The following is a 26236-nucleotide window of genomic DNA, read 5'->3' on the forward strand; positions in this document are numbered from 1 at the left end:
GGTCCCCACAGCAGACATTTTTAAGAGGAGAGAGACCAGGATATCAGTATTAGAAATAAAACAAATCAATACAAAACTCTTCAGATGATTCCCAAGTGCAGTCAGATTAAAATTTCTGCTTTAGATTACCCAGTAACATATAAATTGAATTCCTAAGGGCTCTACAAAGTTGCCTCAAATTCTCCAAAGAGTGGACAGGATTCCACGCCAGTCATTCCCTTCAATCTCATTGGTTCATTTTATCTGTTTCATATACCAAACTTCTGCATAAGATTTCACTTGAAAAAAGACTTGTGCATTAAAAAAAATTCAAACAGGTTTTTAATTTTCCCATTTCTTTCAGTTTACAATAGGTTAATTGACAGAAAGGGGCAAATACAGAGACTTTCACAAAACATGTTGACTTCAAGAACACATTACAGTAGCTTTGGACAGAGACCAGGAAGATATTTGGGTTGATGGTACTGGAAACTAGAATGCTGCTTCAGTGCTACTCATGTTCCCCATTAATTCCCTAATCAGTAGTGGCCCTGAGATAACTGAAAAGAGAATATGAAAAATGTACTATTTATCTTTCCAATTTTTGAAACAACTTCTTTCAACTCTGTAAAGTTGCAGTGGATGCTGAGTACCAATTTGTCATTAAGTTTCACACATAGCATTCTTTCCTGATGCCACCTAAGTTATTAGAGAAAAGTAAAAGAAAAATATATCATGAAGGAAGAAGAAAAATAACTTAGCATAATAATTTAAAAATGGGAAAGTAGAAAACAAAACAGATTTAAAAATATTGCAACTGAAAATATTTGAAGAAAGTGTAATACAACACAAATTAAAAGACAGACTAGAAATTTGAAAGGCCGAAAGAGAAAGTTCTATAAAATAGTTCCTTTCATTTACTGATATCCTATTAGTGCAGAGGTTGACATTGGGTAAAACATCATTGCAGAGACAAGATTTATCTTCTAATTACCATGAGCTGGTTTGATGTTATAGTTGAAAAATATAATTGTATAATCTTAAGGCTGGAAGTGACTTTAAGTGTTTTTTTAATCTGCCTTTATTATTACTAAGTAGTCATCTAGTTCATGTTAATTAAAATGTTTATTAAATTACTTCTATGGGCTAAACACAATACTAAGTAATGAGGACCCAAAGGCAAACAAGACAGATCTAGTTATTTTATGTTTCATTATATTCAAGTTCATGAAACAGACAGAAGTCAAGTAAAAGTATTAAAAGGGGAATAAATAGGGTGCTTCCAATAGAGAATGAATGGTTAAGAATTGTGAATAATTCTAGATAGGGTGGTCAAGGGTTGATGGTGAATAAATATTTCCAATGGAGTGAAAGCTGTATTTCCAAAAGCATTCCATTCCCTGGGGAAAAGAAAGTATGAAAGTTCAAGGCACTGAAGTCCAGAAGGGCTAAAATAGATTATATCAGGTGTGGTGAGCGATGAGATTGGGCCTTGAGACACATACTAAGAAGTATACATTTTATTGAGAACTACTTAAGTTGAAACTCCTAAGTTGGCCTGAATTTTATAAAGTTCTTATTGTGTTATAAAGAATAAACTGGAGAGAAGCATGTTTCCATAATACAGGTGATTCAGGCTTGGACCTAGAGTGGTGCTACTGGAACTAAAGGTAAGTGGATTGATTTGAGACATATTTAGAAATTAAGACTTAATTAGGAGAGATTCAAGAAGGCTGATCACTAGCAGCTCGGGCTCGTAGTTCCCAGTGAAAGCGCAGAGAACGAGAGGACGCCACACTTTCAGACGAATATTTGTTGCTCACGGACCAGGAGATTCCCAGCAGAGGAGTCCCACGTGTCGCCAGGGTGACTCTTGTGGCCGGCGCGGCGGTTTTGCTGGTGCCTTAGCGCGCCAGTTTTTGGTGCAGAGTCTGGAGATTCCCAGGCAGAAAAGCACCATCCATCTTATCACCGCTGTTTTGGCCGGTGCAGTGGATTGCTCAGATTTCGGCACTGGGAATCAACAAGTTGGACGTCTGCTCAGAGACCTAGTTAGAAAGTCGGTAATTACAAAGACAACAGACGGATAAATATATAATGAAGGGAAGAAATCAGCGTAAAAAGGCAGAGAATACTCAAAATCAGAATGCCTCTCCCTCACAGGGGATCGTAATTCCTCATCAGTAACGGAACAAGGCTTAATAGGTTATGAGTGTGTTCCAATAACAGAAGCAGGTTTCAAAACGTGGGTGATAAGAAACTTCTGTGAATTAAAAGAACTTGTTCTAACCCAATGCAAAGAAACTAAGAACCTTGAAAAAAGGTTTGACGAAACGTTAACGAGAATGGACAATTTAGAGAGGAATATAAGTGAATTGATGGAGCTGAAAAACACAACACAAGAACTTCGCGAAGCATGCACAAGTTTAAACAGTCGAATTGATCAAGTAGAAGAAAGGATATCAGAAGTCGAGAACCAGCTCAGTGAAATGAAACGAGAAGACAAGATTGGAGAAAAAAGGATGAAAAGGAATGAGCAAAGTCTCCAGGAAATATGGGACTATGTGAAAAGACCTAATTTACGTTTGATAGGTGTACCTGAATGTGACGAAGAGAATGAATCCAAGTTGGAAAATACTCTTCAGGATATCATTCAGGAAAACTTTCCCAACCTGGCAAGGCAGGGTAATATTCAACTCCAGGTAATACAGAGAACACCACGAAGATATTCTTTAAGAAGACCAACCCCAAGGCATATAATTGCCAGATTTATTAGGGTTGAAATGAAGGAGAAAATACTAAGGGCAGCCAGAGAGAAAGGTCAGGTTACCCACAAAGGGAAACCTATCAGACTTACAGCAGATCTCTCAGCAGAAACCTTACAAGCCAGAAAAGAGTGGGGACCAATATTTAACATCCTTAAAGAAAAGAACTTTCAACCCAGAATTTCCTATCCAGCCAAACTAAGCTTTATAATTGAAGGAAAAATTAAATCCTTTGCGAACAAACAAGTACTTAGAGAGTTCACTACCACCAGGCCTGCTTTACAAGAGCTTCTGAAAGAAGCACTATACATATAAAGGAACAACCAATATCAGCTTTTCCAAAAATATATCAAAAAGAAAAGAACATTAACACAACGAAAAATTTACATTAACTAATGGGCAAAACAGCCAGCTAGCATCAAATGCCAGTATTAAAGTTATATATATTCTAATCGGATAAAAAGCCAAAACCCATTGGTATGCTGCATCCAGACCCATCTCACATGCAACGATACACAAAGACTCAAAAGAAAGAGAAGGAGGAAGATTTATCAACCAATCAGAGAGTAAAAATAAACAAATAAATAAAAAGCAGCAGATGCAATTCTCACCTCTGATAAAGTAGACTTTAAAGCAACAAAGAGCAAAAGAGGCAAAGACGGACATTACATAATGGCAAAAGGATCAATGTAACAAGAAGAGCTAACGATTTTATAGATCAACAAGACAGAAAATTAACAAGGACATCCAGGACTTGAACTCAGACCCGGAACAAGTAAACTTAATAAACATTTATAGAACTCTCCACTTCAAATACATAAAACATACATTACCACCTCACAACTATTCCATAAGTGACTACACAATTGGAAGTAAATCACTCCTCAGTAATCGCATAGCATTTCATAGGTTTAAATGAAATATTGGTTGGCTGCTCGTTTGTTATTTTCTTCCCTTATTCCTTCCTGTTTATATCAAGTATAATTATTGGTATAAAAGAGGTTTTCAATACCATTACTAAACTGCATTCTAGCCTGGGCAAGAAAGCAATACTCTCATTCTCTCTCTCTCTTTCTCTTCCTTTTTCCTCCTCTTTATTCTTTTTCTTTCTTTCTTTCAAAAAAAAAAAAAAAGACAATTATTTGTTGATATTAAAGGGTAACAGAAAAAAAGTAGTCAAGAATGACATCAAGGTTTCCAACATGAGTAAGTAAAAGGACAGTAGTGCCACTTATTGGCTGATTGGTTGTAGTTTATTATGTTAGTTATATCTCAGTAAAACTGTTTTTAGAAAGCAAAAAGAAGATTCTGTCAGACAGTAATAAGGGCCATGATAGTGATAGAGCAGACAAAGTGATTGACAGTGCCTTGCAATATGTGATATGTGGTGGATACCATTATGTAGGTTATTGTTAGGTGGGCATCTTTGATGAAGTGAAACATAAATTTTGATCTTAATAACAAAAAAGTCAGTTTTACAAAATTTCAGGAATGTTTTTCCCAAGTCAAGGAAGTACCTAGTGAAAAATTTTGGTGACAGGAGGAAACCTGATTTTTGTAAACACACAAAAAAAATCAATATGGCTAAAGCTCTGGACTTGGAGTAAATGAGATCAGAGATGAATGTAGAACACACGGGGCTATCTGGGTGTGGAGTGGTGCCATCTACTTAAATTTCAAAAAGAATCCTGGAAACACATAACTTTTATTTTAAAAGAACAAAAGACTAAACAAACCCAAAACCAGAGAACAAATTTAGAGATGATGATATCAGTTTGGGCACATTACTTACAGTACCTGTGGAGAAATCCAAGGGGAGCCACCCAGGAGGCTGTTTTATATATATGATCCTGTGTGATGGTTAATTTTGTGTCAATTTGATTGGGATACTCAGATAGCTGGTAAAACAGTGTTTCTGGAAGAATCAGTAGGCTGAGAAAAAAAATCTGCTCTCACCAATGTGAGCAGACATGATACAATCATAAACAACAAAGCAAGGGAAGCTCTCCCTACTTAACCTGGGACATCTATCTTCAGCCCACAGACGTTGGAGTACCTGGTTTTTAGGCCTTTGGACTGAATTGCATGATCAGTTTTCCTGGTTCTCCAGCTGGCAGACAGCATATCATATTTCTTGGCCTCCATAATAAATCTCCTCTTACATATCTATTTATATTTCTTTAGTTCCGTTTATCTGGAGAATCTTAATACACCCTAGAACTTGAGAGAAGGGTCCAGTCAGCACATAGATGTATTAATTGAAGACATGGGATGAAGTTGGCAGAAAGTATGCAGAGTGAAAATGAGCCTGGGCCAGAGCCCTAGGGGACTTAGCAAATTTCAGGAAGAGATAGAAAAGTCAATAAGGAGCATCCAGAACCAAAGAAGATTAACAAGGGAGAGGGTGTATCATAGAAGCCAAGGGAGGAGACAGGCAACACCCAATTTAACAAGGCCATCTCAGATAGCATTGACTGCTATGTAGAGAAATCAAGCAGGTTAACCAGGAAGCTAAGACAGCTGGGTGGGAAGAGCACATTGTTTTTTCTTTTAATGAAGCAATGAGGGCAGGCTTCACTGTTTGAATAGAAATGTGGACAGAAGGGAGAGTCAATCGTGCAAATATTGCAGTAGATAATGTCAAATATTGCTGAGAAGCAAGGTAAGGGCTAAAAAGTGAGAGCTATTTTGCGTGATGGGAAAATATGCAGCAGTTAAAAATGTTTTTGAAAAATAATTGACTTGGAGAAATGTCTATAATTGCAAGTGAATGAAGCAGAAATTAATATATTCTAAATTTGAATAGTAATTTTAATTGACCAGAAGAAAATACACAGTGTTCAGGGTCTCTTTACATGGTGAGATCATAGGTGAAATGGTCTGGCTCTTTGTCCCCACCCAAATCTCATCTTGAATTGTAATCCAAATTGTAATCCCCATGTGTTGCGGGAAGAACCTCGTGGGAGGTGATCAGACCATGGAGGCAGTTCCCCCATGCTGTTCTCATGATAGTGAATTATCCTGAGATCTGATGGTTTTATAAGGGGATTTTCCCCCTTCACTCTGCACTTTCTCTCTTCTGCCATGCCTTTCCACAGTTTAAATCTAAACTGACATTTTAGACCCTGCTTCTGTTTCTATTTTTGTATTTAATTTTAATGGCCTATGCATAACAATTCTTAGTTTTAATGCATACCATTAATTCTTGTGTATCATTCATTCTTTCATACAATTGCCACTCTATTCTTAGTTTAATTCAGGTTCTCTGTTAGCTGCAGTAAATCATTCAGCAAAATTTTCAGGGAAGGTTCTTGGTTGTTATACTTTCCTAACCCCTGTATATCTAAGAATGTCTTCCAGTTTCCTCTGTAAATAAATGATAACTTGCAGGGTATATAATTCTTGGCTCAAAATTATTTTCCCTTGAAACACTGTAGATACTGTTACATTGTCTTCTGGCATTTAGAATTGCAAGAGAAAAATCTGAGGTCAGCCTGACTTTTGCCCCTTTGTAAGTAACCTGCTTTCTCTGTCCAGATGCTTGTAAATTTTTTTCTTTATCTTTAAGAAATGTCATCAGGATATGTCTAGGTGTTGCTTTCTTTTTATAAAAATTTAAAGGTACCCTGTGAGCGTTTTCCATTTGTAGATCTAGTTCGTTCTTCAATTCTGGAAAATTTTTTTCAATTAGATCCTTAATAATTGTTTCAGCTCCACTTGCTCTGTCCCCAGTTTCAGGTATTTTTTTTTTTTTAGGTTTTGGGGTACATGTGAAAAACATGCAAGATTGTTGCATAGGTGCATACGTGGCAGTGTGATTTGCTGCCTTCCTCCCCTTCACCTATATGTGGCATTTCTCCCCATGCTATCTCTCCCCAACTCCCCACCCCCCGCAGGTATTCTTATTATGCGTAGATTGTATCTCCTTGACCAGCCCTCTAGATCTCTCTTTTTCTCCTCTTATCTTAATTTCTGTTCCTCTTTTCTCCGTATTCAGTGACAATCTGTCTTGTTTTACACTTACTTCAGTAATTCGGTTTTGTGGCCAATTCAGCCTGCGCCCTTCTGTTAACTCTCTCAACTTCCTGGTATTTTCCAAGCGCTTTGACATTACCCTCTTTATCATCGCGCATAGGTTTTTAAGCTCCTGTATCTAGGATTCTCAATCCTTCCTATATCTTCTATTACCAAATCTATATCCGTTTCAAGAGGAGGCATTTTTTCGATTACTTAGCGCTGTTCCTTTCTTCTGAGGGGCGGTATTACGACCTTGGAAACAAACAGAATTTAATTCTACACGGCCCAAAACAGCCCAAAGATTCCCATTGATAATTATCGAGGGCTTTATTAAAACGCTTTATTTTTCTTTCTTACCTTTTCAGTTACTTTCCTTAAAAACAGGGACCAAAGTCAAAGATTAAAGGAGGTCTTCTGAAGCATGGCATAAAATAAGACGTTAAAACGATTCCTATTACGTCATCTCTAACGCGCCTTACTGTCACGGCTAAGAGCCTGGCGCGTAGCTTTACGGCAGGAGGGGCTCTACCGCTGTAGTCAAATCGGAGGCTGCAAATGCCGCTTCACCGCTCTCAATCTGGTTCCACCCCTGCCGCCCCGCCCATCACGGCAGGGTCACGGTAGTGCGCACGCGCAGCACGCCATTCAACTTTCTCCTGTTTGCAGTGGCTCGGCTTAGATTCGATGCCGCCTTGAAGGCGGGGCTGGGACCCAGCAGTAGCCAATGGAGCCCCGGGTGAGGGTTGAGGGGTGGAAGGTGCCTACTAGCAGGTGGTGCAGGTTTCTCCCAGCGCGTGTGCTGGGGTACCTAGTCGTCATGGAGGCGGTCTTGACCGAAGAGCTTGAGGAGGAAGAGCAGCTGGTGAGAAGGCATCGCAAAGAGAAGAAGGAGTTGCAGGGTGAGGAGAAAGTGGGAATCTGGAAGCCGCCCCTACCCGGGGAAGGGCGCATGGCGGGTCGGTGCTGGGGAATCTTAAGGCATGACTGATCTGGATTACCCTAGACTTCCCCTAGTAGCAAGTGGCCTCCTCTTCCGCCTTCCTCGCCCCGGCGGCTCTTTAATCCCCCAGCCTTCAGAGGCTTCCCCTTCTGAGGCCTGCTGCTTGCCCCCTACCCTGCGCGACCGTCTTGGTGCCAGTGTCTGAAAATACCTTGGAAACAGAGATCTTGGACCCAGACGGGTCCCCTCCCAAACTCTCTATGCCTCCCTTTTCTATACCTGCCCTAGTTACCGATATTTGGCCCTAATGGTTGTATTTTGAATGGCCTCGCCTCAGTTTAGGTGGCCTAGAAAGGATACCTGAAAGATTTAAAACTTGCTACAGTCAGGTTTTTTTCCTCCTATCTCACGAAACAACCGAAACATAGTCAAGATTGTGTTAATGAAGTGTGTGTGTGTGTGTGTGTGTGTGTCTCAGCTTCATCAGGCCGCTTCTCTCTTTATAGCTGTCTGTTATGTGATGACTCTTGCTTCCATAATTAAATTACTTTTTCTCTACCCTCCTCCCCTTACCATCCCCTTATTGATTCCTGTTTTTCATCTCTTTTTACTCTTGGGTGTCTGACTTAATGATTTTGATGGCTTTTCAGCCAAAATTCAGGGTATGAAGAATGCTGTTCCCAAGAATGACAAAAAGAGGAGGAAGCAACTCACTGAAGATGTGGCTAAGTTGGAAAAAGAAATGGAACAGAAGCATAGAGAAGAACTGGAGCAATTGAAGCTGACTATTAAGGAGAATAAGGTATGTGAAATGTTTGTCGTTGCCTACACCATTTGAAAACAGCTGTCCACTTCTGTTAAATTGCTTATTATCTAAAATCATAAAGTTGGTAGGGAAATGAATCACTTAGTTATGCTCATGCTTCATTTCTCATTAAGATTTTTGTGACCAGGTTCACAGGGCAGGGTGTTTTTATAAGGGAGATGAACCAAGAAAGTGCTGTACTTTCTTTACCTATTTACTTACCTAGAAGATGAAGTTGCACCAAATGAAAGTTGGAAGACCATACATCTGATCCCAGAATTGCAACTGAGTGGGATTGTAGCCTGAGCAATGTTACTTAATCTTTCTGAGCTCAATTTTCCCACACATAAAATACAATACAAATATTTCTGCTGTCTAAGCACAGGTTTTTGTAAGAATCAAGAAAATGAACGTGAAGTCATTTTTAAATTATAAAAATGCTTTATGAACAAGTTTTAATGAATGAAATTTTACTGATGTTTCTTGGGTAAGTTGGAGCATCCTTTCATCATTTTAACTAATATTTATTTTATCATTGGAACTAACATATATGTGCCAAGCACTTTGTTTTATATGTATTATCTCATTTAACCTCAGTAACATAATGTGAGGTATTACCTATGAGGTAAGTGTAAATAATCCCATTTTTCAAGTAGGAAACAGGCTTAAAGAGATTAAAAACTTTGTCCAGAAGTCATAACAGCTGTTAATTGCCAAAGCCAGAATTCCAAATGAGAACTCTCTTACTCCGGGAAGTGAATACTGAATTCTGTCATAGCTTTGTATAGTGTGGTATTTATTGTATAGGTTTTGGATGTAAAGGGCCATATAGACTCCACAACCTAAATCCATCTATGATAGTTAGAAAGTTCTTATGTCTATGCAAAATCTTATCTGCCATACTTAAATTTTATTTGGTTCCTTTTGGTTTGCTTTTGACAAGTACAGCTTGTCTTTGCTAATTTACAGTGGTCTTTACATTTAAATATAGTTTAAATTTCCCAACTTTCTTTGCCCTTAATTAATATACTTCATCTCTAGGTAACAAGGCATGATACTCCAGGTGTTAAATTGTGTCGTGACAATTGTGGTGTTCCTAATTGTCTTCCCATCTTTTCTATTAGTGAGATAATTTTGTTTGCTTTCGCAGATCTTTCAGTTTTGAGGTTTCTTTCCTAGGTTTCCAAGGACAAAAATGTTTTATTCATAAGCTACGTGGGGTCCTACTGTTAAAACACAAACTCCCATTCTACTTTGAACTGTTTATCTTTTTCATTAACTTAAATTGGTTTTCTTTTCTGAATACTACCAAAACTCATGCCATTACTTTTTTGTTTTTCAGTTGCATCTCTGTTATCTTGCCTATTGTCAATATAGTTGTTTGTACATTTTAGCAGATTTCTCTGAAGAATCACAAAATTCCTAATTTCACTAAAGCTAATAACCATTTTTTGAAGTCTCTATCTGATTTTAATATTTTGATCATTTGTGATATAGCCTTTGGAGACTTCTGTCTCTGTGTATTAAAGGCCTTTAGTTGTTCTATGTATGTGTTATACTAAAAACTAGCTTAACTTATAGTTACAGTAATATTAGCTACTCATCTTTATAGTTAAAAGTCTAGCATCTTTGTTTTACTCTAGCAAACACATACTAGCCATTTGAGTATTAGGATTGCTTATAATATCAAATGATATTATAAATTAAATATATTTTCTGCCTGCAGTTATCAGTTTGTAGATGGAAAAGGGTAGGGTAGTATAAGCTCAACTTAATACTAGGATCAAGGATTAGTACTCATCAAGTTCTGGCTAATTAAGATGGAAAAGTGCTTCTCCTGCCACATTGAAGTTATGCATGTAAATAATGAACTGAGCCAGCACAGGACCTTTATCTTATATATACTATCAGTAGTCAGAGAAAAGAATAGAGTGCTGAATGAGTTGGCACTTACAGGAGGTACAGTACTGCATTTAGATTAATGGAGTAGGCATTCTAAGAAAGAAGGAAAGCATGCAGGGATAAGCATGATCTTTGAAGGGTTGTAAGGAAACTTCTTGGGAACTTGTCAAATTTTTCCATAAAAATAGAGACAGGAGACAAAACCATATTATGTAATACAGTGTCTACTGCTGTTCAAATTTGAAATGTGGGATTAGATATATTTATGATTTTCAATATTTAAAAAGTATTTTTCATTGACTTATTAATGCTTTTTGTTTCCTTCAGATAGATTCTGTTGCTGTTAACATTTCAAACTTGGTACTTGAGAATCAGCCACCTCGGATATCAAAAGCACAAAAGAGACGGGTATGAAAGTCATGTCACCAAGTTTATAAGTTAGTGCTGTGTGTTCAATACTATCTTAGGTACTATCTTAGGTCTTGTTATAGGAAGAAAATGAAAAAAAAAAGATGCAGTTGCTTGTTAAGGGACTTGAACTAACATTTATTAAGCACCTGCTGTGTGTCACATACTATGCTAAGCTGCTTATATGAAATCTCAGTTAGTCCTGACAATAATCTTGTGAAGGAGGATCTCTTATCCCATTTTATGGAAAAGAAAATGGTCCTAAGAGAATATAAAATAACATATTCAGGATGCAGTTCTCATAGGAAAGTGAAGCTGGGAATGAGAGTAGTTTATATTATCCCAGATGTAAAAATTCAGAATGTGGGCCCAGATGATATGATATACAACCCTGGCTAAGAACTATACCATTGGGTGAGAAATAAAGATTTGAACCTAGAAGTTAATACATGTAGGTATACAAAATTCTTAGAGAATTGTGTAGGTATCTATATAATGATTAATTATGAAAATTTAGAGAAGGGAATGTTCAAAATAATGGGTTGGAATTTGAAAGAAATATTATTTAGATAGGATATTCCAGATAGGAGAAACAGCATTCACAAAACAAATGTGAGGATAATATATTGCATTATCGAGGAGCTATATGGAAACTGATTTATTGAAAATAGCTAGTTCATATCAGCATTATGAAAATGAGATTAGATAGGTAAGTCCCTTGAATTTGAAAAAAGAAAAATGAATAAATTCAGTCTTTTTAGTCATGAGTATTATTTTATTAACACTTGATGTTTTCTATGGTTTAATGCATATTTTTAAACTAGTTTTGCATCTTATGACATAGTATATAATTTAGTAGAGCATGGAGTTTAGTGTCAAACAGATGAGGTTTTAATTTCATTTACTGTTATACTTTGGGTAAGGTTCTTCTTTAAGCCTCAGTTTCACATCTATAAAATGGAGCAAGTGATAATTACTTCATAAGGTACTTCATTTTGAATATTAAATAATGTATTATTTCCAAAGCCCTTAACACAGGCCTGGAGAATTAATGAGTCAACAAATGATAGTATTGTTTACTATGTAAGTAGTGCATAGTATGCCTCTTAAGAAATTAAACCTAAAAGTAATGTCTTTTTTTGTTTGAAAGTTGATGAAATGCTCATAGTCAAACATTTCTCATTGTATAAAATTTTATTCTTGAGTAAATATAATTCTGATTTTTGTAGATTCATAAATTTTAGATCTCATGGAATCTTGGAGATTATCTGCTTATGATATGCATTCTTTTGTGATGATCTCACAATTGTCATCTAGCTTCTATAGATCAAAAAGGAAGGGCAGAATTTTTGCATGCCAGTAGGATAACAAAATATTGGAATAACATCGACTTAGTAATTGACACATCTTATAACAGCCAAAGTAATTCCGGAAAACATAAGGGCACAAGTTCTTCCTGTCTTTATCAAAACTTGTTCCTCCACAGCTGGATCTCTGACAACAAAACAAACAGAATGAAAACTCCCTTGCCTTTCTCAAAAATTTTGTTACTTTTTCCCTAAAATACTGCACAACTGGAAGTATACCTTTGTCAGCTATCCTCTTAAAACATTTAGTATCTTTTATAGTCAGCTGCTTTAATACTTGGCAGAAAAAATGCCCAAGTCATGCTTTTACATTGTTATGTTAATGGAATTTTAGAACAGAAAATATTAAACAATTATAATATTTGAGAAAATGAAACCTGAAGTCAGGATGCACAATCAGGTGTTAGATAATTTGGTACCTCCTGTTTTGCAGAAGCACCAAGGAATGAAAAGTCAGTTTATTTATGATGTTTATCTTTGGGAAAGATACAACTCTGGAAGAAAAACATAAAACTTTATAAAGATTTATTGTAAGAATATTGTGGAATATCTTAGAGCATATCTCTTATTTTTAGTCTAGAAAAACATAGTATTTTATTTAATTCAAAAAACTTAGAAGGTTTTTGGTAGGATAGAAAGAGTCTAAAATAGAACTTAGAAGAGCTGGTTTCTAAAAATATGAAATGTGAGAGCTGGAATGAGATTGAGTTCAATTTCTTTATTTTACAAATGAGAAAGCAGAGATCCAGGTTATCACAATAGTACACTAAAACTTTGATACAAACCCAGGACTGGTGTCCAGCTCTTAATATTCCCTTTGAGTTGTCTTTACTATATTACTATATGAACATGACTCTAGTTTTATCTACTATATATTTATGATTTACATGCTATTATCACCTTCTATACATTTTTATTAGAACTTATTGGTACCATTCTATCTCCAGTACTATAACTGTAGAAACCAAAGTGCCTAGTGGTTTTGGGAAACTATGCATTGCTGGAAAAAGAATCCAGTGAATTTCTTATCTAGTGCTCTGAAAAGGAAACTCAGTTGTTTTGTTCTACTGAAGCAAAGCATGAAGGGAAAAAATGAAATGATTAGAATTAGTATTTTAGAGGCTTAAATAGTTTTACAGATAGGATAAAGTGCCACTCTTCCAGTAAATAGTACATGACATCATTAACTCCAGCTCCCATCTGCTCCAACTTTTATTCTGATTCAGGTGCCTGGATAGAAGGAGCTCTCTGTGTTGTCCTTGGTCCCTGCTCCGCTCTTACCAGCTGTGTGGCCTTTGGAAATCTTTCTGCGTGCTGTTTCCTCAGAAGAGGAAAATGAGGGGTTTTGGATTAGATGATATCTAAGGTGCTTATTCTTCCTCTCCCCTCTGAAACTTTTTTAGTCTTTTATGAAGTAATAGTGCCATCTTGTGTTTTAAGATTTTATGCCTCTGTGATCCACAGTTCTAGGTATGTAGTGAAATAAATTCATTCCTGTTACTTATATTACAGAGTTGGGAAGTAAAACCTTAAATAGGCTATGTTTTATTAGGGAGACGTTGCTTGTTTTGATTCAGGTAGCTTATAAATCACTTTAGGGTCATCTAGTGTGGCACATAACAGGCAAGTAGTACAAGTATATGACAAGTTTAATTGAAACTTGCCTTCCCATTCACTTTTGTTTCAAGGAGGAATTAGAGCTAGAGGTATGGAAGTCTTTACCTTTTTCTAGTCTTGGCTTACCAAATCCTTCACTGTAACTTATTACTAATATCAAGATTTATATAACTTTGTTTTTATTCTTAAATTATAAAGCAGTTTCCCTTTGAGTGTACAAACAAAATATATAGTAGAGAATTAGAAAGATGCAGAAAAACATACAGACATACACACACAACCCCCCCAAAATAAAATTTATTTCGGAATCCCGTCATCCAGAGAAAAGAACTATATTTTGCATATATTCTAGTTTCTTTTTAGTACTATGTTAAGTGTAGACTTAGTGCATACTAACTATATGCCTATCTTTTTTGCCTCCAATTTCATCTCTTGACACTTTTTTTCTGGCACTCTAGCTCTACAAACTGTTTTTAGCTACGAAACATATAGTGCTTTCTGGCTTTTGATCATTACTAGTCCATCTGTCAGGAATTTTTTCACTTCCTTCTTCCCCAGTCTTCCCTCCACACCTCCAGTCTATTCTTCATGTCACAGATCTCTCATTCTCTTCACCCCACTCCATCCTAGCATATGTTTCCATGGTAGGAGCTCTTCAGACATTTGAGTAAGGAAAGCAAATTGCAGAATGTGACATATGATACCATTTTCATTAAAACTTTACACATTTTTCAAGAGTATATTTATGAAAATGAATAGAAAAGCAATCTAGAAGGATACACACCAAACCTAGACCAAGCACTGGGAAGGCAGTGATTTTAGGGGGAACTTTAGTCTATCTGTTATATTTTATTTTATTTTTTTGTAAAATATTTGTTAATTAAATATATGCGTATACATACATTTTAAAAAGCTAGATAAAAATAATGTCTGCCTGTACCCTTCTAACGGCTGTGTCATATTAACATGTTACTGGTGGAGTGATAAGAAGGCTGGATTAGCCTGGGCTTTAATATAATAATAATGTGCTTTAAGGCCTAGGATAGCTCAGTCCTAAGATAATACTTTGAAATCAGTAAGTAAAGTTTTTAGAAACTTGGCATGTAGTTTTTAAGTAGACTTCAAAGAAAAACTAGAGGGCTCTCTTAATGTCCAGTATAGAGCAAGGTGCTGGAAACACATAGATGAGTAAGATAGCAGGCCCTTACAGGAGCTCACCTTGTAGAAAATTCTTTAAACAATGAGATGATCAATGTGATAGTGCTTGTGGGAGAAGGGAGAAAGACACCAAAAAGTTTTGAGACCTTTACATCTCTATTCCTTTAATAAATGAGAATTAGTCTTAATCATTATGAATTAACTTTCCTGCATTCTCCTTTTCTTAGGAAAAGAAAGCTGCATTGGAAAAGGAGCGAGAAGAACGGATAGCTGAAGCTGAAATTGAAAACTTAACAGGAGCCAGACATATGGAAAGTGAAAAACTTGCTCAGATATTGGCAGCTAGACAGTTAGAAATTAAACAGATTCCATCTGATGGCCACTGTATGTATAGAGCCATTGAAGATCAACTGAAAGAAAAGGACTGTGCTCTGACTGTGGTTGCCTTAAGAAGTCAGACCGCTGAGTATATGCAAAGCCATGTGGATGACTTTCTGCCATTTTTAACAAACCCTAATACAGGAGATATGTATACTCCAGGTAATTTATTTTTCTCTACTACTTTTCATTGTTGCCGTTGTTATTGTTTTTAAATAAAGTGCTTCCTAGCACTGAGTAAGAAGAACCCATATGATCCTTATGAGGAAAAACATCACAAGATTTAGGCAGAATTATTTTATATATTTTAATAGATGTTGGTATATTTTTCTTTATTAAGTTTTTTAAATTAGTTATTTTGTAATTAGAATATGTTAATCATTTTATGTAAGATAAAAATAGGAATAAGAATCATTTTTGAAAAATATGTAAGTTTATATTTGACGAAGTTAAGTATTGAGGAAAGTAAGCTTGAGGAAGTGTATATAGGGTCTGAAGACCATAAGGAGAGAATGACTAGGAAAACTATTTCCTCCTTTTATCCCATACTTTGGGAATTTTACTTTTATTCTCAATAAGCTATAATTACAAAGATTAGTATTCAAGTAAAATTTGATTTTGCAAAACCAAAACAAATGAGTTAATAACCTGCTTTATTATATGTAGTACTTTCCACAGTTAAACTATTTACGATGAAGTAAAAAGTATACAACTAGCAGATGAGGAAGAGAGCAAGTAAAAATCTGAATAGGTTTTGGAGGAGTGAAGAATGGAATAGAGGACTGTTAGTCCTTGAGAGAAGGTGGCAGGTTTGGCAGTGTCCATTGGGAGCAAGTCATATGGCCAAAATGGGCTGGAGAGAGAAAGGTTAAGGCTGACTTTCTTTTAGTGGAGTCTTTTAGTGGAAGGTAGAGAGTGATGCAGAATGGATAAGAATGAGCACTGGCAATCAAGTATGTCTCCTTTAGTGTGTATGGCTGTGGTATCTGTTGATAGATCTCAAGAATGACTTAGGCATATCTAATTCTGTAGCAAATTAATTTCCCATAGATGTCATATTGGAAATGTAAACTTATCTCTTGCTGTTTTAGGTCATTGCTGTTTTCTAATTAAACAGAACTTGCTATGGGACATAAAACTCATTTTTCCATGTATCTTGATATATGCTGAGGCAATGTGATAAATGACTTTTCTGTCATTAATCTCCCAAATGATTACCAAATCACTGAAACTCCCCAATTGCACTAGTTGTAGGGCATAGAGGAGGTGGCAGTTCAATATGCTGAGTGAGAGAAAAACACAAAAGACTTAATTATCTTCATTTATTCAACCAATATTAATTGAAGGCCGCTACACAGCACTATCCTAGGCACTGTTCTGAACACTGAAGATTTAACAGGGAATGAGACAAACACGAGACATATTTTTCTTTTAGATGTACATAATTTCTTTCCCTCCATCTTTGTAGTAAGGATAATTGTTTACCATTTTAACATACTATGTAAAAAGGTGTATGCGCAAAATATACCCATTGTAAATTTAGTGACTAGGTCTTTTACTTCTCAGGTCTGATCTGAAAAGCGCTTTCCTTAGCTAGAACTGATATTTATGCAAATAATGTAAGTGCTTCCAAAATAACAAGTGAAGGCACTGTTTGATGCTATCTCTGGGGAAGGAATTTCAACTAATCTGTACTTCTACTCAGATTTTCTTCGTACGTTTTCCGGAGTCTTACAGTAAACCTGATTATACAGGGACTACATTTTTTTTTTTTTTTTTTTTTTTTTTCTGGTCTTACATGGTATTCCTTTGGATGCAGGTTTGGACTTCAGAACACAGATCAAGATAGTGAATATGGTGGCAATTTTGGGAGTCATTGCTTGGGGTAGAGTGAGGTAGGTTTGATACGTAGGAAAGGTATCTGGGCCTCCAACGGAAGAAATAAAGCAGAAATGGACTGCTTTATTCTTGGATGGAAATGTGGTAGAAAGTTGGAGTGAATAAAATTTGGATCTGGGAGGTGGATTAGATTATGGAGGATACTGGTAAAGAAAAAGAATGTTCATAACTTGGGCATTTTTGTCAGAAATTGTGGGAACTATAAAAGGGATCTTGTAACGTAAGTTACAAAAATTATTAAATGCTGTATTCTGACCTATTCTCTACAGAAGAGTTTCAGAAGTACTGTGATGATATTGTAAACACAACTGCATGGGGAGGTCAGCTTGAGGTAAGTTTGTAGTTATTCATAGTGATTGTGGGTTGTTAAATTATTTCTGAATCCCCTCTGTAGTTTTAAGATGTTTCTCAGCTGATCCCAATTTCTCTTTGAAGATTCCTTTTCTTTATATATTTGCTATTCTCAACTGAAAAAGAAATACGTAGTTAACATCATTAGGTCTGTGATTAAAGTATGTGGATTGAAGCACTATTTCATTTTAAAAAGCTCAGTGTTAGATCTATTTGTTGGAGGTACATCTGTGTAAGTCTTTGCATTGTGATGCTGCTACTGGCAATACATTTGATTTTCTGCACTTAGGAAAGTGAAGACTTTACTGAAGTAAAGTAAAATTTACCGTAGTAGCTCAGCTGATCAAAGTCACTATTGGAAAAACATCTTTTTTACATCAGAAGTGAAAAAGATGTTTTTTATATGAAATTACAGCCCAAATCCTACCACAGCATATGTATTAAAATTGTATTTTCAATTCCTAATCGATTGTGACTGACTTACTTGAAAGTAGTAGTTGATGCATTAAATACATATGTAAGAAAACAGTATGTTCAGTCACTTATAGAAAGTTACCAAGATTTCTTTTTAGCTCTAATTTTAAAAAATCTTACTGTTAACTTTGTTTTGTTAAAATAAACAAAACAGTTAAGTAGACCAGATGGTGATGAAGCAGCCTGGGTATTAGACAGGATAAGAAGTAAAGTCCTAGGTTCAGGTCCTGGCATTTCCTTCTACCTCTCTGTTTTGTGGCCACAGGGGTGTCAGCCATCCTGCCAAGCTTAAGTTTCTTGATTACTCTATGGCCATAATAAACCCTCTCTGTGTACTCAGTTGAACATTTTTGAACATTAACTAAGGCAGAGAATACCTGCATAAAAGTTTGTAAGCTGAAGTGCCAGATAGATGAACCTAGACGGTACAATTAATAATATATAATGAAGATTTAATTATCATGAATAGTCTGTGGCTCTAAATAATTCACTTTAAGAACTGCTTCATTTGAAGATGTGACATGAATGTTGTCCCAAATCTTTTTCTTAGTTATGCTGTGTATGTGCATCTCCACCAGAGGGAACTCTATCCATTAGTTTTGTATGCCTCTGAAACTCCGAAGTTTTCACAGTAGCTTTGTTACTACACTTGGAATAGTTAAAAATGCTTGAACTTTCTTATAAGGATCACTCATATGTGTATTAGAGATTAAATCAACTCTATTTGAACTAAGAAAAGCCTTTTAAAACATCTTTTGAAGGATAATTACTCATACAGTTTTTTCATCTCTGAATTCATTTGAAGTAAAAGTTGCAGTTTTCACAATAAGGTACATTTAAGTTATTAAAGAGAAAATCATTCTATGATTCCTGAAGTTAGAAGGGATGGTGGGATTTCCAGAGTTTGGTTCCCATCCTCGAGTCTATGCTAGTTTCTTAAAAATGTTATTTTAGATATAAGAAAAATATGCTTCAAAGGAACATTTTTGATTTGCTAACATGCAACAGAGCCCTTTCCATATTTTTAAAGTAATTTCTTACATTCTTTCAAAACCTCAGGAAGGACTATGTTCATTGATGGAATGTTCTTGTAATGGGGCAAGTACATATTCCATAGTGCCCCATAGATCGGGGCATTATTGTTTTTTGTTTCTTTTTGAGACAGAGTCTCACTCTGTCGCCCAGGCTGGAGTGCAGTAGTGCTATCGATAATTGCTCACTGCAGTCTCAATCTCCCAGGCTTAAGTGATCCTCTCACTCCTGAGTAGCTGGAACTACAGGCATGCACCATTATGCCTGGCTTTTTTGTAATTTTTATAGAAACAAGGTCTCATTGTGTCGCCCAGGCTGGTCTCCAACACTTGAGTGCAAGTGAGCTCAAGGCACCTTAGCCTCCTGAAGTGCTGGGATTACCGGCATGAACCACCACCACCAGCTGACACTATGATTGAAAACTGTTAATGATTAATTTGTTTATGAACTTGGGCTCTAGAGTCAAAGTTCTTCAGTTCTGTGCAGGCCATTTAATTTGCTAATGCTTGACTTTGACAAGTCTCATAATCCTTTTTTGCCTCAGGTGCTAAGTCTTTAAAATAACAATAGTACCTATTCCATAAAGGTATTGAGAGGATTAAAGGAATTAATACACATAAAATACTTAAAGTACTTGAGTGCTTGGTCATAATGTCTTTTTTTTTTTTTTTGAGACAGGGTCTCACTCTGTCACCTTAGTTGGAGTGCAGTGGCATGATCTTGGCTCACTGTAACCTCTGCCTCCTGGGCTCAAGTGATCCATCACATCCAGTTAATTTTTGTATTGTTTTGTAGAGACAGGGTTTAACCATGTTGCCCAGGCTGATCTCGAACGCCTGGACTCAAGGGATCTGCCTGCCTCGGCCTCCCAAAGTGTGGAATTATAGGTGTGGACCACGTGCCTGGCCATAATTGTAATAAGTCTTAAAACATGTTAGCATTAATGTTCATTATTCACCATTATTTGTCTGGCATAGTTTTCTATTGTATGGTATGAAATTACTTAAAATTGTATATCTTAATGAGATGGAAATTTGTTGATAGGGCAGTACAATTCATATACATATTTCATTCTATTCTTGCTTTGAAAATTATAGAACAGTGGTTATCAACAGTGTTTGTAGCTTAGAATCATCTGAAAAACTTAAAAAAATAAATAAGTATGTTATTGTTCCCTTCTACCCATTTTCTCACGTTGTAATTGATTTGATCTGATGCTTAAGTAATGGTATTTTAAAAATCTTTTTGTTATGGACATTTTCAAGCATATTCAAAAGTAGAGAGACTAATATAATATACCTAATCTACCCATTGTCCTTCTTCGTTAACAGTGGCATTGATATTTTTTACAAAGCTTTTGTGCAGGCAGCTCTTGAGCAGTCTCTGCATTTGATTTAATAAATACAAGATGATCATCCCTCATCTGAAAATTTGAAATCTGAAATGCTCCCAAATCAAATTTTTTGAGGGCTGACATGACATCACAAGTTGAAAATTCTACACTTGACTTTATGTGACGGGTCACAGGTTCACTACTTAATTTCATGCACAAAATTATTTAAAATATAGTATAAAACTACCTTCCTGTTATGTGTGTAAGATATGTATGAAACATGAATGAATTTTGTGTTTAGACTTGAGTTCTGTCCCCAAGATAGCTCATGTAATATGTATAAATAGTCCCAAATTGGAAAAAAAATTCAAAATCTAAAACAGTTCTGGTTTCAGGCATTTAAGATAAAGGATATTCAACCTGTATTATATTTATTTATTCAACAAATATTTATTAAGTGCCCACTATATACCAGGCTCTCTGTGTACAGTAGTGAACACAGCATATCCCTGCTCTGACTGGTTGCCCATTCACACATACTTCAGTAGTTTACTATTTGAATATGATATACATTTTTATTTTCCTTACTCATACTTTTTTTTCTTCCTGTAGCTAAGAGCTCTGTCTCACATTTTACAAACACCAATAGAGATAATACAGGCAGATTCTCCTCCCATTATAGTTGGTGAAGAATATTCACAAAAACCACTAATACTTGTGTAAGTACCTAGACATTTTTACTGTTTTATTTTTCACAATTAAGACAAAAAGGAATATAAAAATTTTAGAATATATATGTTAAAATATATGACTTAGATAATTTTTTAAACCTGTAGTGATGTATTCTTGTGTGTGAGTTAAGAATAAAGTCATTTCTAAAGGTTACAAAGTTTTAGGACTAGTTTGTATACTGTCCTGGTTTGACATTAGTAGTGCTAAAAGTTTCAACAAGTGTAAAAGTTGAGATATATTCATGTTACCTGTTTATTTCTTAGATGTTTTTTCTTCATTTTATGGAAATATTTTACATGATTGAGAAATCTCTTCTGAAATACAGCATGCAGGGTTTGCTATTGGCTTTAGTATTTTTTAGCTAAACCTATTAAGGTAGTCATCAATGGCTAAGACTTAGGTGACAATTTAAGCTTATTGAGCCCTCAGCATCTAAACCTTTTCATTTTACCCCCAGTGATTGAACCAGATCTTGGTGACTGCTGCCACTTTTCAAATGATGTTGAACTCTTAATTAATATGTCCACGTAGTCTATTGAGTGATACCCGTGTGGACTGAGTCATTCGGAATCATTGGTTTATATATACATAATAAGCATGTGTGTGTGTGTGTGTGTGCGCGTGTGTGTGTATACACACACGCACACACAAACACATACACAGTAAATTGCTTTGATCAAAACTCATTTCATCAAAACGACTCATTTCTTTTTTTTAATTTCAGATATATGAGACATGCATATGGCTTAGGAGAACATTATAATTCTGTTACACGGTTGGTAAACATAGCTACTGAAAATTGCAGCTAATTTATCCAACGTTGTACAATTATGTTTTAATACAGTGTGCCGACCTGAGTATTTCTACCAAGTGTTGGGTTATTCTAAATGCTACTGAAAAACACAACTACCTTAAATCAGTTTTATGACAAACTACTGACAGATGTTTTTAGAAATATGTCAGATATAAACTTTAACCAGTGTCTTCTTAGTGGAATTTTTAAAACTTGTAAGTCCATCGTGGAGAACATCATTCATAGACCAAGATGGTACCCTATTTGCTGATACTTTCATTTATGTAGGATCCTGGACATTCTGTTTTGTGTTGGAACAAATTTTCAATGTTTGTAATTCTCCCCTTTCTCCCTATTACTAAAAACTTTCAAAATAATCATTTCAATGTAATTTGTCTTGAAGAAGTTTACCCAGTATCTTTGTCATTGCAATAATGTAGTATGGTCGTGGCCAATTTAATTAATGCCTATAAAATGAACTTGATTGTTGTAACCATGGTATTGATGAGATTAATGCAGTGAAGCTTTATTATTAATATATATAGCATTATCAAAGCATAGCTAAGAAGCTGGCTTTGATAATTAAGAATTTTAAAATATTTATTTAGATGGGATTCAGTTGTCTAAAGAAGTGAGACAAATTTAAAGGTAAATAGGTATTCTCTGTCACATTTAAACCTCTAAAGAATTAGAGATTAGTTTTTATTTGTGTGTAACTTAAAAAAGACCTAATAGATTGCTATCTTTTTAATACATTTATTATTATTTAGTGTTTTTTTTAAAGCATCGGACTGGAGTTAGTACCATCATCTCTTGATTTCTTTCATAACTACACATTTTTGTATTTCCTTTTGTGTTTTCTACTTTGCTTTCCTTGAAGGAACAAGTATTTTATGGCCTTTACCTTGTACAATTTTAGGGAGTAGCACTGTAAAAGGTCTAAGGCCACATTTACTTGAAATTCTTCCTCTTTTCTAATTTGTCTTACGAGATATCTACCTTTTTGCTTTATTCTCTAGGATTTGAAGATAACTTTTGTCACTTGTTATTTTTATTTGCCTTATTAATGTCACCTTTCCTTCAACTCAAATATTTGAGAATTTTTATTTACATGTACAAACAAAGTTGAAAGCCACTGTTTGGGAGCCAAGACTTATATACAGTTGTTTTCTATGTGAATGGTTTATCTAGCCCAGATTTCAGGTTACTCACAACAGTATTCTTTCTAAGAGAATATATATACAAATGTCTCTCATAATTTATGGAAGGAAGTATTATGAAAATGAGACCTTTTTGGTTTAATATATTTTTTCCAAATTAGAGATATAACTAGTAAGATTTAGCATTGTTTACAGCATTTGAAGTTTTGCTCTGTGACTACAACTAATTTTTATAAGCAAATATTGGGTTTATAATATGAAAAATAGGGTGTCAGTCTTTTCACATGCCCAGCAGGTGACAATGTGGGAAGCTGGCAGGGTTCTGGGTAGCAAGTAAGTACTTCCTGAAGGCTTTCCAGTTCAAAAGATTACAAGCCATTCTTCCTACCAAACAAAATATATTCTGAAGGATGCCTGTTTTGTAACCCTTGATCTAAATTTTTTGGTGTCTGAAATTTAATTGTAAAACACTAAATGGTTTGAGTTTATTTTGAAGTAATCTGTTACTTTAAAATGTCAGCATTAGGAAGTAATAAAACAAGATATTATGAAACCCAGTATTATAAATGTTATCTACATCTAAAATATTCTAAAATAAGTTATTGGCAGCTTTATTCTTTTTTTTTCTTTATAAGAGTTAGAATTTTTTTGGTTATATGTCTATTTCTTATTTGTGTTGTATTTAATTTAAGTGGCCAATGTGGTTATGAACAGGATTTGTATGATCAGCTTCTGTTCTTTCCTAAAACTTCAGATAAATATCATTTTAGTTATAACCTAAAAAAGTGTTTAAATAAAATGGCAGATGTTAATTTAAAAGCAGTATATGCTAATTTAGTTTTTCATATGATGATGGTCTAATGGAAGTTATATAAGCATTCTTTTGTCCTAACTCAGAAAAACATATGACAGAGTTCTGGAATACATCTTTAGCCAATAATTTTATTCACTTAAATACGTTTACAACTTGTATAAAGCAAAAAAGAATGTGTGTAACTATAGTGAACAATATAGTTTTGCTTATATTATGTGATGTTTGCCAAAAAAAGAATAAAAGATGAATGAATTGAATAAACATTTATTTGCTTGAATTGTCATTCTTTAACAATTTGAGAATTTAGAAGTGGAGAAAACTCATTTTGCTTTGGAATTTTATCCAGCCTTTATTTTGTCTTCACATGTAATTGAAAATAATACAATCACAGATTCTTTAGGTTCTGGGGTACATGTGCAGAACATGCAGGATTGTTGCATTGGTACATACATGGCAATGTGGTTTGTTGCCTCCATCCCCGTCACCTGTATCTGGCATTTCTCCCCATGTTATCCCTCCCCAACCTCCCTACCCCTTTCCGCCCCATCCCTCCCCTATTCCCCCCAACAGACCCCAATCACAGATTCTTACATTTAAGGGATTTTGAATAAATATATGAGCATGGCTTATGCCCCAGAGTAGAGGGAGATAAAAGTAATACCCATTTAAGCTATGGCTCTTAGAAATCAGGTAGAAGCTTAGAATCTTCTAGAATAATGAATGTTTATTTAGGATAAGTGAATTTGAAAAATAATTTAAGACCCATAGATGTTAAAATAAAGAATAAACATTTGTGTGCAAGCATGTGGAGCAGTAAGAAGGAAGTTTGTGCAAATTAATATTTTCACACAATTGTTAATTTAGTGCGTTCTTAGTACAGGTTCTTATGAACTAGCTGAAGGACTAGATCAGTTGATTTTCTGAGAACATATTTGGTGATTTCATGCTTTTTTTTGTTTTTAACTTTTATCAATCAGATGAAAGTTTTTCTCCCTGTCTGTTATCGCATACATTTATTGTTTCCTCCATTTTAAGTCTTTATCTTAGATCTTATGAGGTTTTAATTCTTTTTTTTTTTTGAGACAGAGTCTTGCTTGCTCTGTTGCCCAGGCTGGAGTGCAGTGGCGCAATCTTGGGTCACTGCAACCACCACCTCCTGAGTTCAAGCGATTCTCCTGCCTCAGCCTCCTGAGGAGCTGGGATTACAGCCGCATGCCACCATGCCTGGCTAATTTTTTGTGTTTTTAGTAGAGACAGGGTTTCACCGTGTTAGCTAGGATGGTCTCCATCTCCTGACCTCATGATCTCCCTGACTTGGCCTCCCAAAATGCTAGGATTACAGGCTTGAGTCACTGCGCCAAATCAAGATTTTAATTCTTAACATAAGCTTTGGGAAACATCGGTTCCTGTCTTTTAACCCATCATTGTTCTCTCCTACAAAGTCTTGGAACTACCATTCAGAGTTGAATGTTTTTTTCTTTTCTTTTCTTTTTAATTGTACTTTAGGCTCTGGGGTACCTGTGCAGATCAGGCAGGATTATTGCATAGGTACATACATGGCAATGTGGTTTGCTGTGTCCATCCCCCCCGTCACCTGTATCTGGCATTTCTTCCCATGTTATCCCTCCCCAACCTCCCCACCCTGCTGTCCCTCCCCGGCACCCCCCTTCAACAGACCCCAGTGTGTGATGCTCCCCTTCATGTGTCCATGTGTTATTGTCCAACACCCACCTATGAATGAGAACATACACTGTCTGATTTTCTGTTCTTGTGTCAGTTCGATGAGAATGATGGTTTCCAGATTCATCCATGTCCTTACAAAGGACACAAACTCATCTTTTTTTATGACTGCATAGTATTCCATGGTGTATATGTGCCACATTTTCCTTGTCCAGTCTATCATTGATGGGCATTTGGGTTAGTTCCAGGTCTTTGCTATTGTAAACAGTGCTGCAGTAAACATACGTGTGCATGTGTTTTTATAACAGAACGATTTATAATCCTTTGGGTATATACCCAGTAATGGGATTGTTGGATCAGATGGTATTTCTATTTCTAGATCCTTGAGATATCGCCACACTGTCTTCCACAATGGTTGAACTAATTTACACTCACACCAACAGTGTAAAAGTGTTCCTATTTTTCCACATCCTCTCTAGCATCTGTTGTCTCCAGACTTTTTAATGATGGCCATTCTGACTGGCATGAGATAGTATCTCAATGTGGTTTTGACTTGCATTTCTCTAATGACCAGTGATGATGAGCATCATTTTTTCATACCTTTCTTGGCCTCATATATGTCTTCTTTTGAA

The 26236-nt window shown here is 35.6% G+C and overlaps 2 protein-coding genes across 4 annotated transcripts in view; one reads left to right on the plus strand and one right to left on the minus strand.

The window, feature by feature from the left end:
- Window positions 1-7226, minus strand: part of PIP4P2 (phosphatidylinositol-4,5-bisphosphate 4-phosphatase 2) — a 93049-nt gene extending 85823 nt beyond the window's left edge. For both annotated transcript variants that reach the window (XM_012465100.2, XM_012465101.2), the window contains exon 1: window positions 7119-7226. The gene's annotated coding sequence lies outside the window, so the exon portion shown is untranslated. The remainder of the gene's footprint in view (window positions 1-7118) is intronic.
- Window positions 7227-7483: 257 nt separating this feature from the next.
- Window positions 7484-24189, plus strand: OTUD6B (OTU deubiquitinase 6B). Of its 2 annotated transcripts, XM_012465097.2 has the most exons (7): window positions 7484-7660; window positions 8352-8503; window positions 10736-10816; window positions 15186-15498; window positions 17505-17566; window positions 21038-21144; window positions 21882-24189. In XM_012465097.2, the coding sequence occupies exons 1-7, from the start codon at window positions 7486-7488 to the stop codon at window positions 21964-21966; spliced, it is 975 nt and encodes a 324-aa protein (XP_012320520.1). In that variant the 5' UTR covers window positions 7484-7485; the 3' UTR covers window positions 21967-24189. The 2 variants fall into 2 exon arrangements, with proteins under 2 accessions (XP_012320520.1, XP_064240425.1); XM_064384355.1 differs by lacking the exons at window positions 7484-7660; window positions 8352-8503; window positions 10736-10816 and adding an exon at window positions 13420-13549 and having other exon boundaries at window positions 21882-23613.
- The last annotated feature ends 2047 nt before the right edge of the window (window positions 24190-26236 follow it).

This window comes from Aotus nancymaae, unplaced genomic scaffold, assembly GCF_030222135.1.
Source record: "Aotus nancymaae isolate 86718 unplaced genomic scaffold, 86718_ANA_hifiasm-v0.15.2.pri h1tg000036l, whole genome shotgun sequence".
Classification (NCBI taxonomy): Eukaryota; Metazoa; Chordata; class Mammalia; order Primates; family Aotidae; genus Aotus; species Aotus nancymaae.

What these genes read in the sequence shown, in the direction of transcription:
- OTUD6B (XM_012465097.2), top strand. Translation starts at nt 7,486, where the DNA reads ATGGAGCCCCGGGTGAGGGTTGAGGGGTGGAAGGTGCCTACTAGCAGG. An exon ending in CAAAAGCACAAAAGAGACGG is followed by an intron (nt 10,817 to 15,185) that starts GTATGAAAGTCA and finishes TCCTTTTCTTAG; the next exon opens with GAAAAGAAAGCTGCATTGGA. An exon ending in CAAAAACCACTAATACTTGT is followed by an intron (nt 21,145 to 21,881) that starts GTAAGTACCTAG and finishes TTTTAATTTCAG; the next exon opens with ATATATGAGACATGCATATG.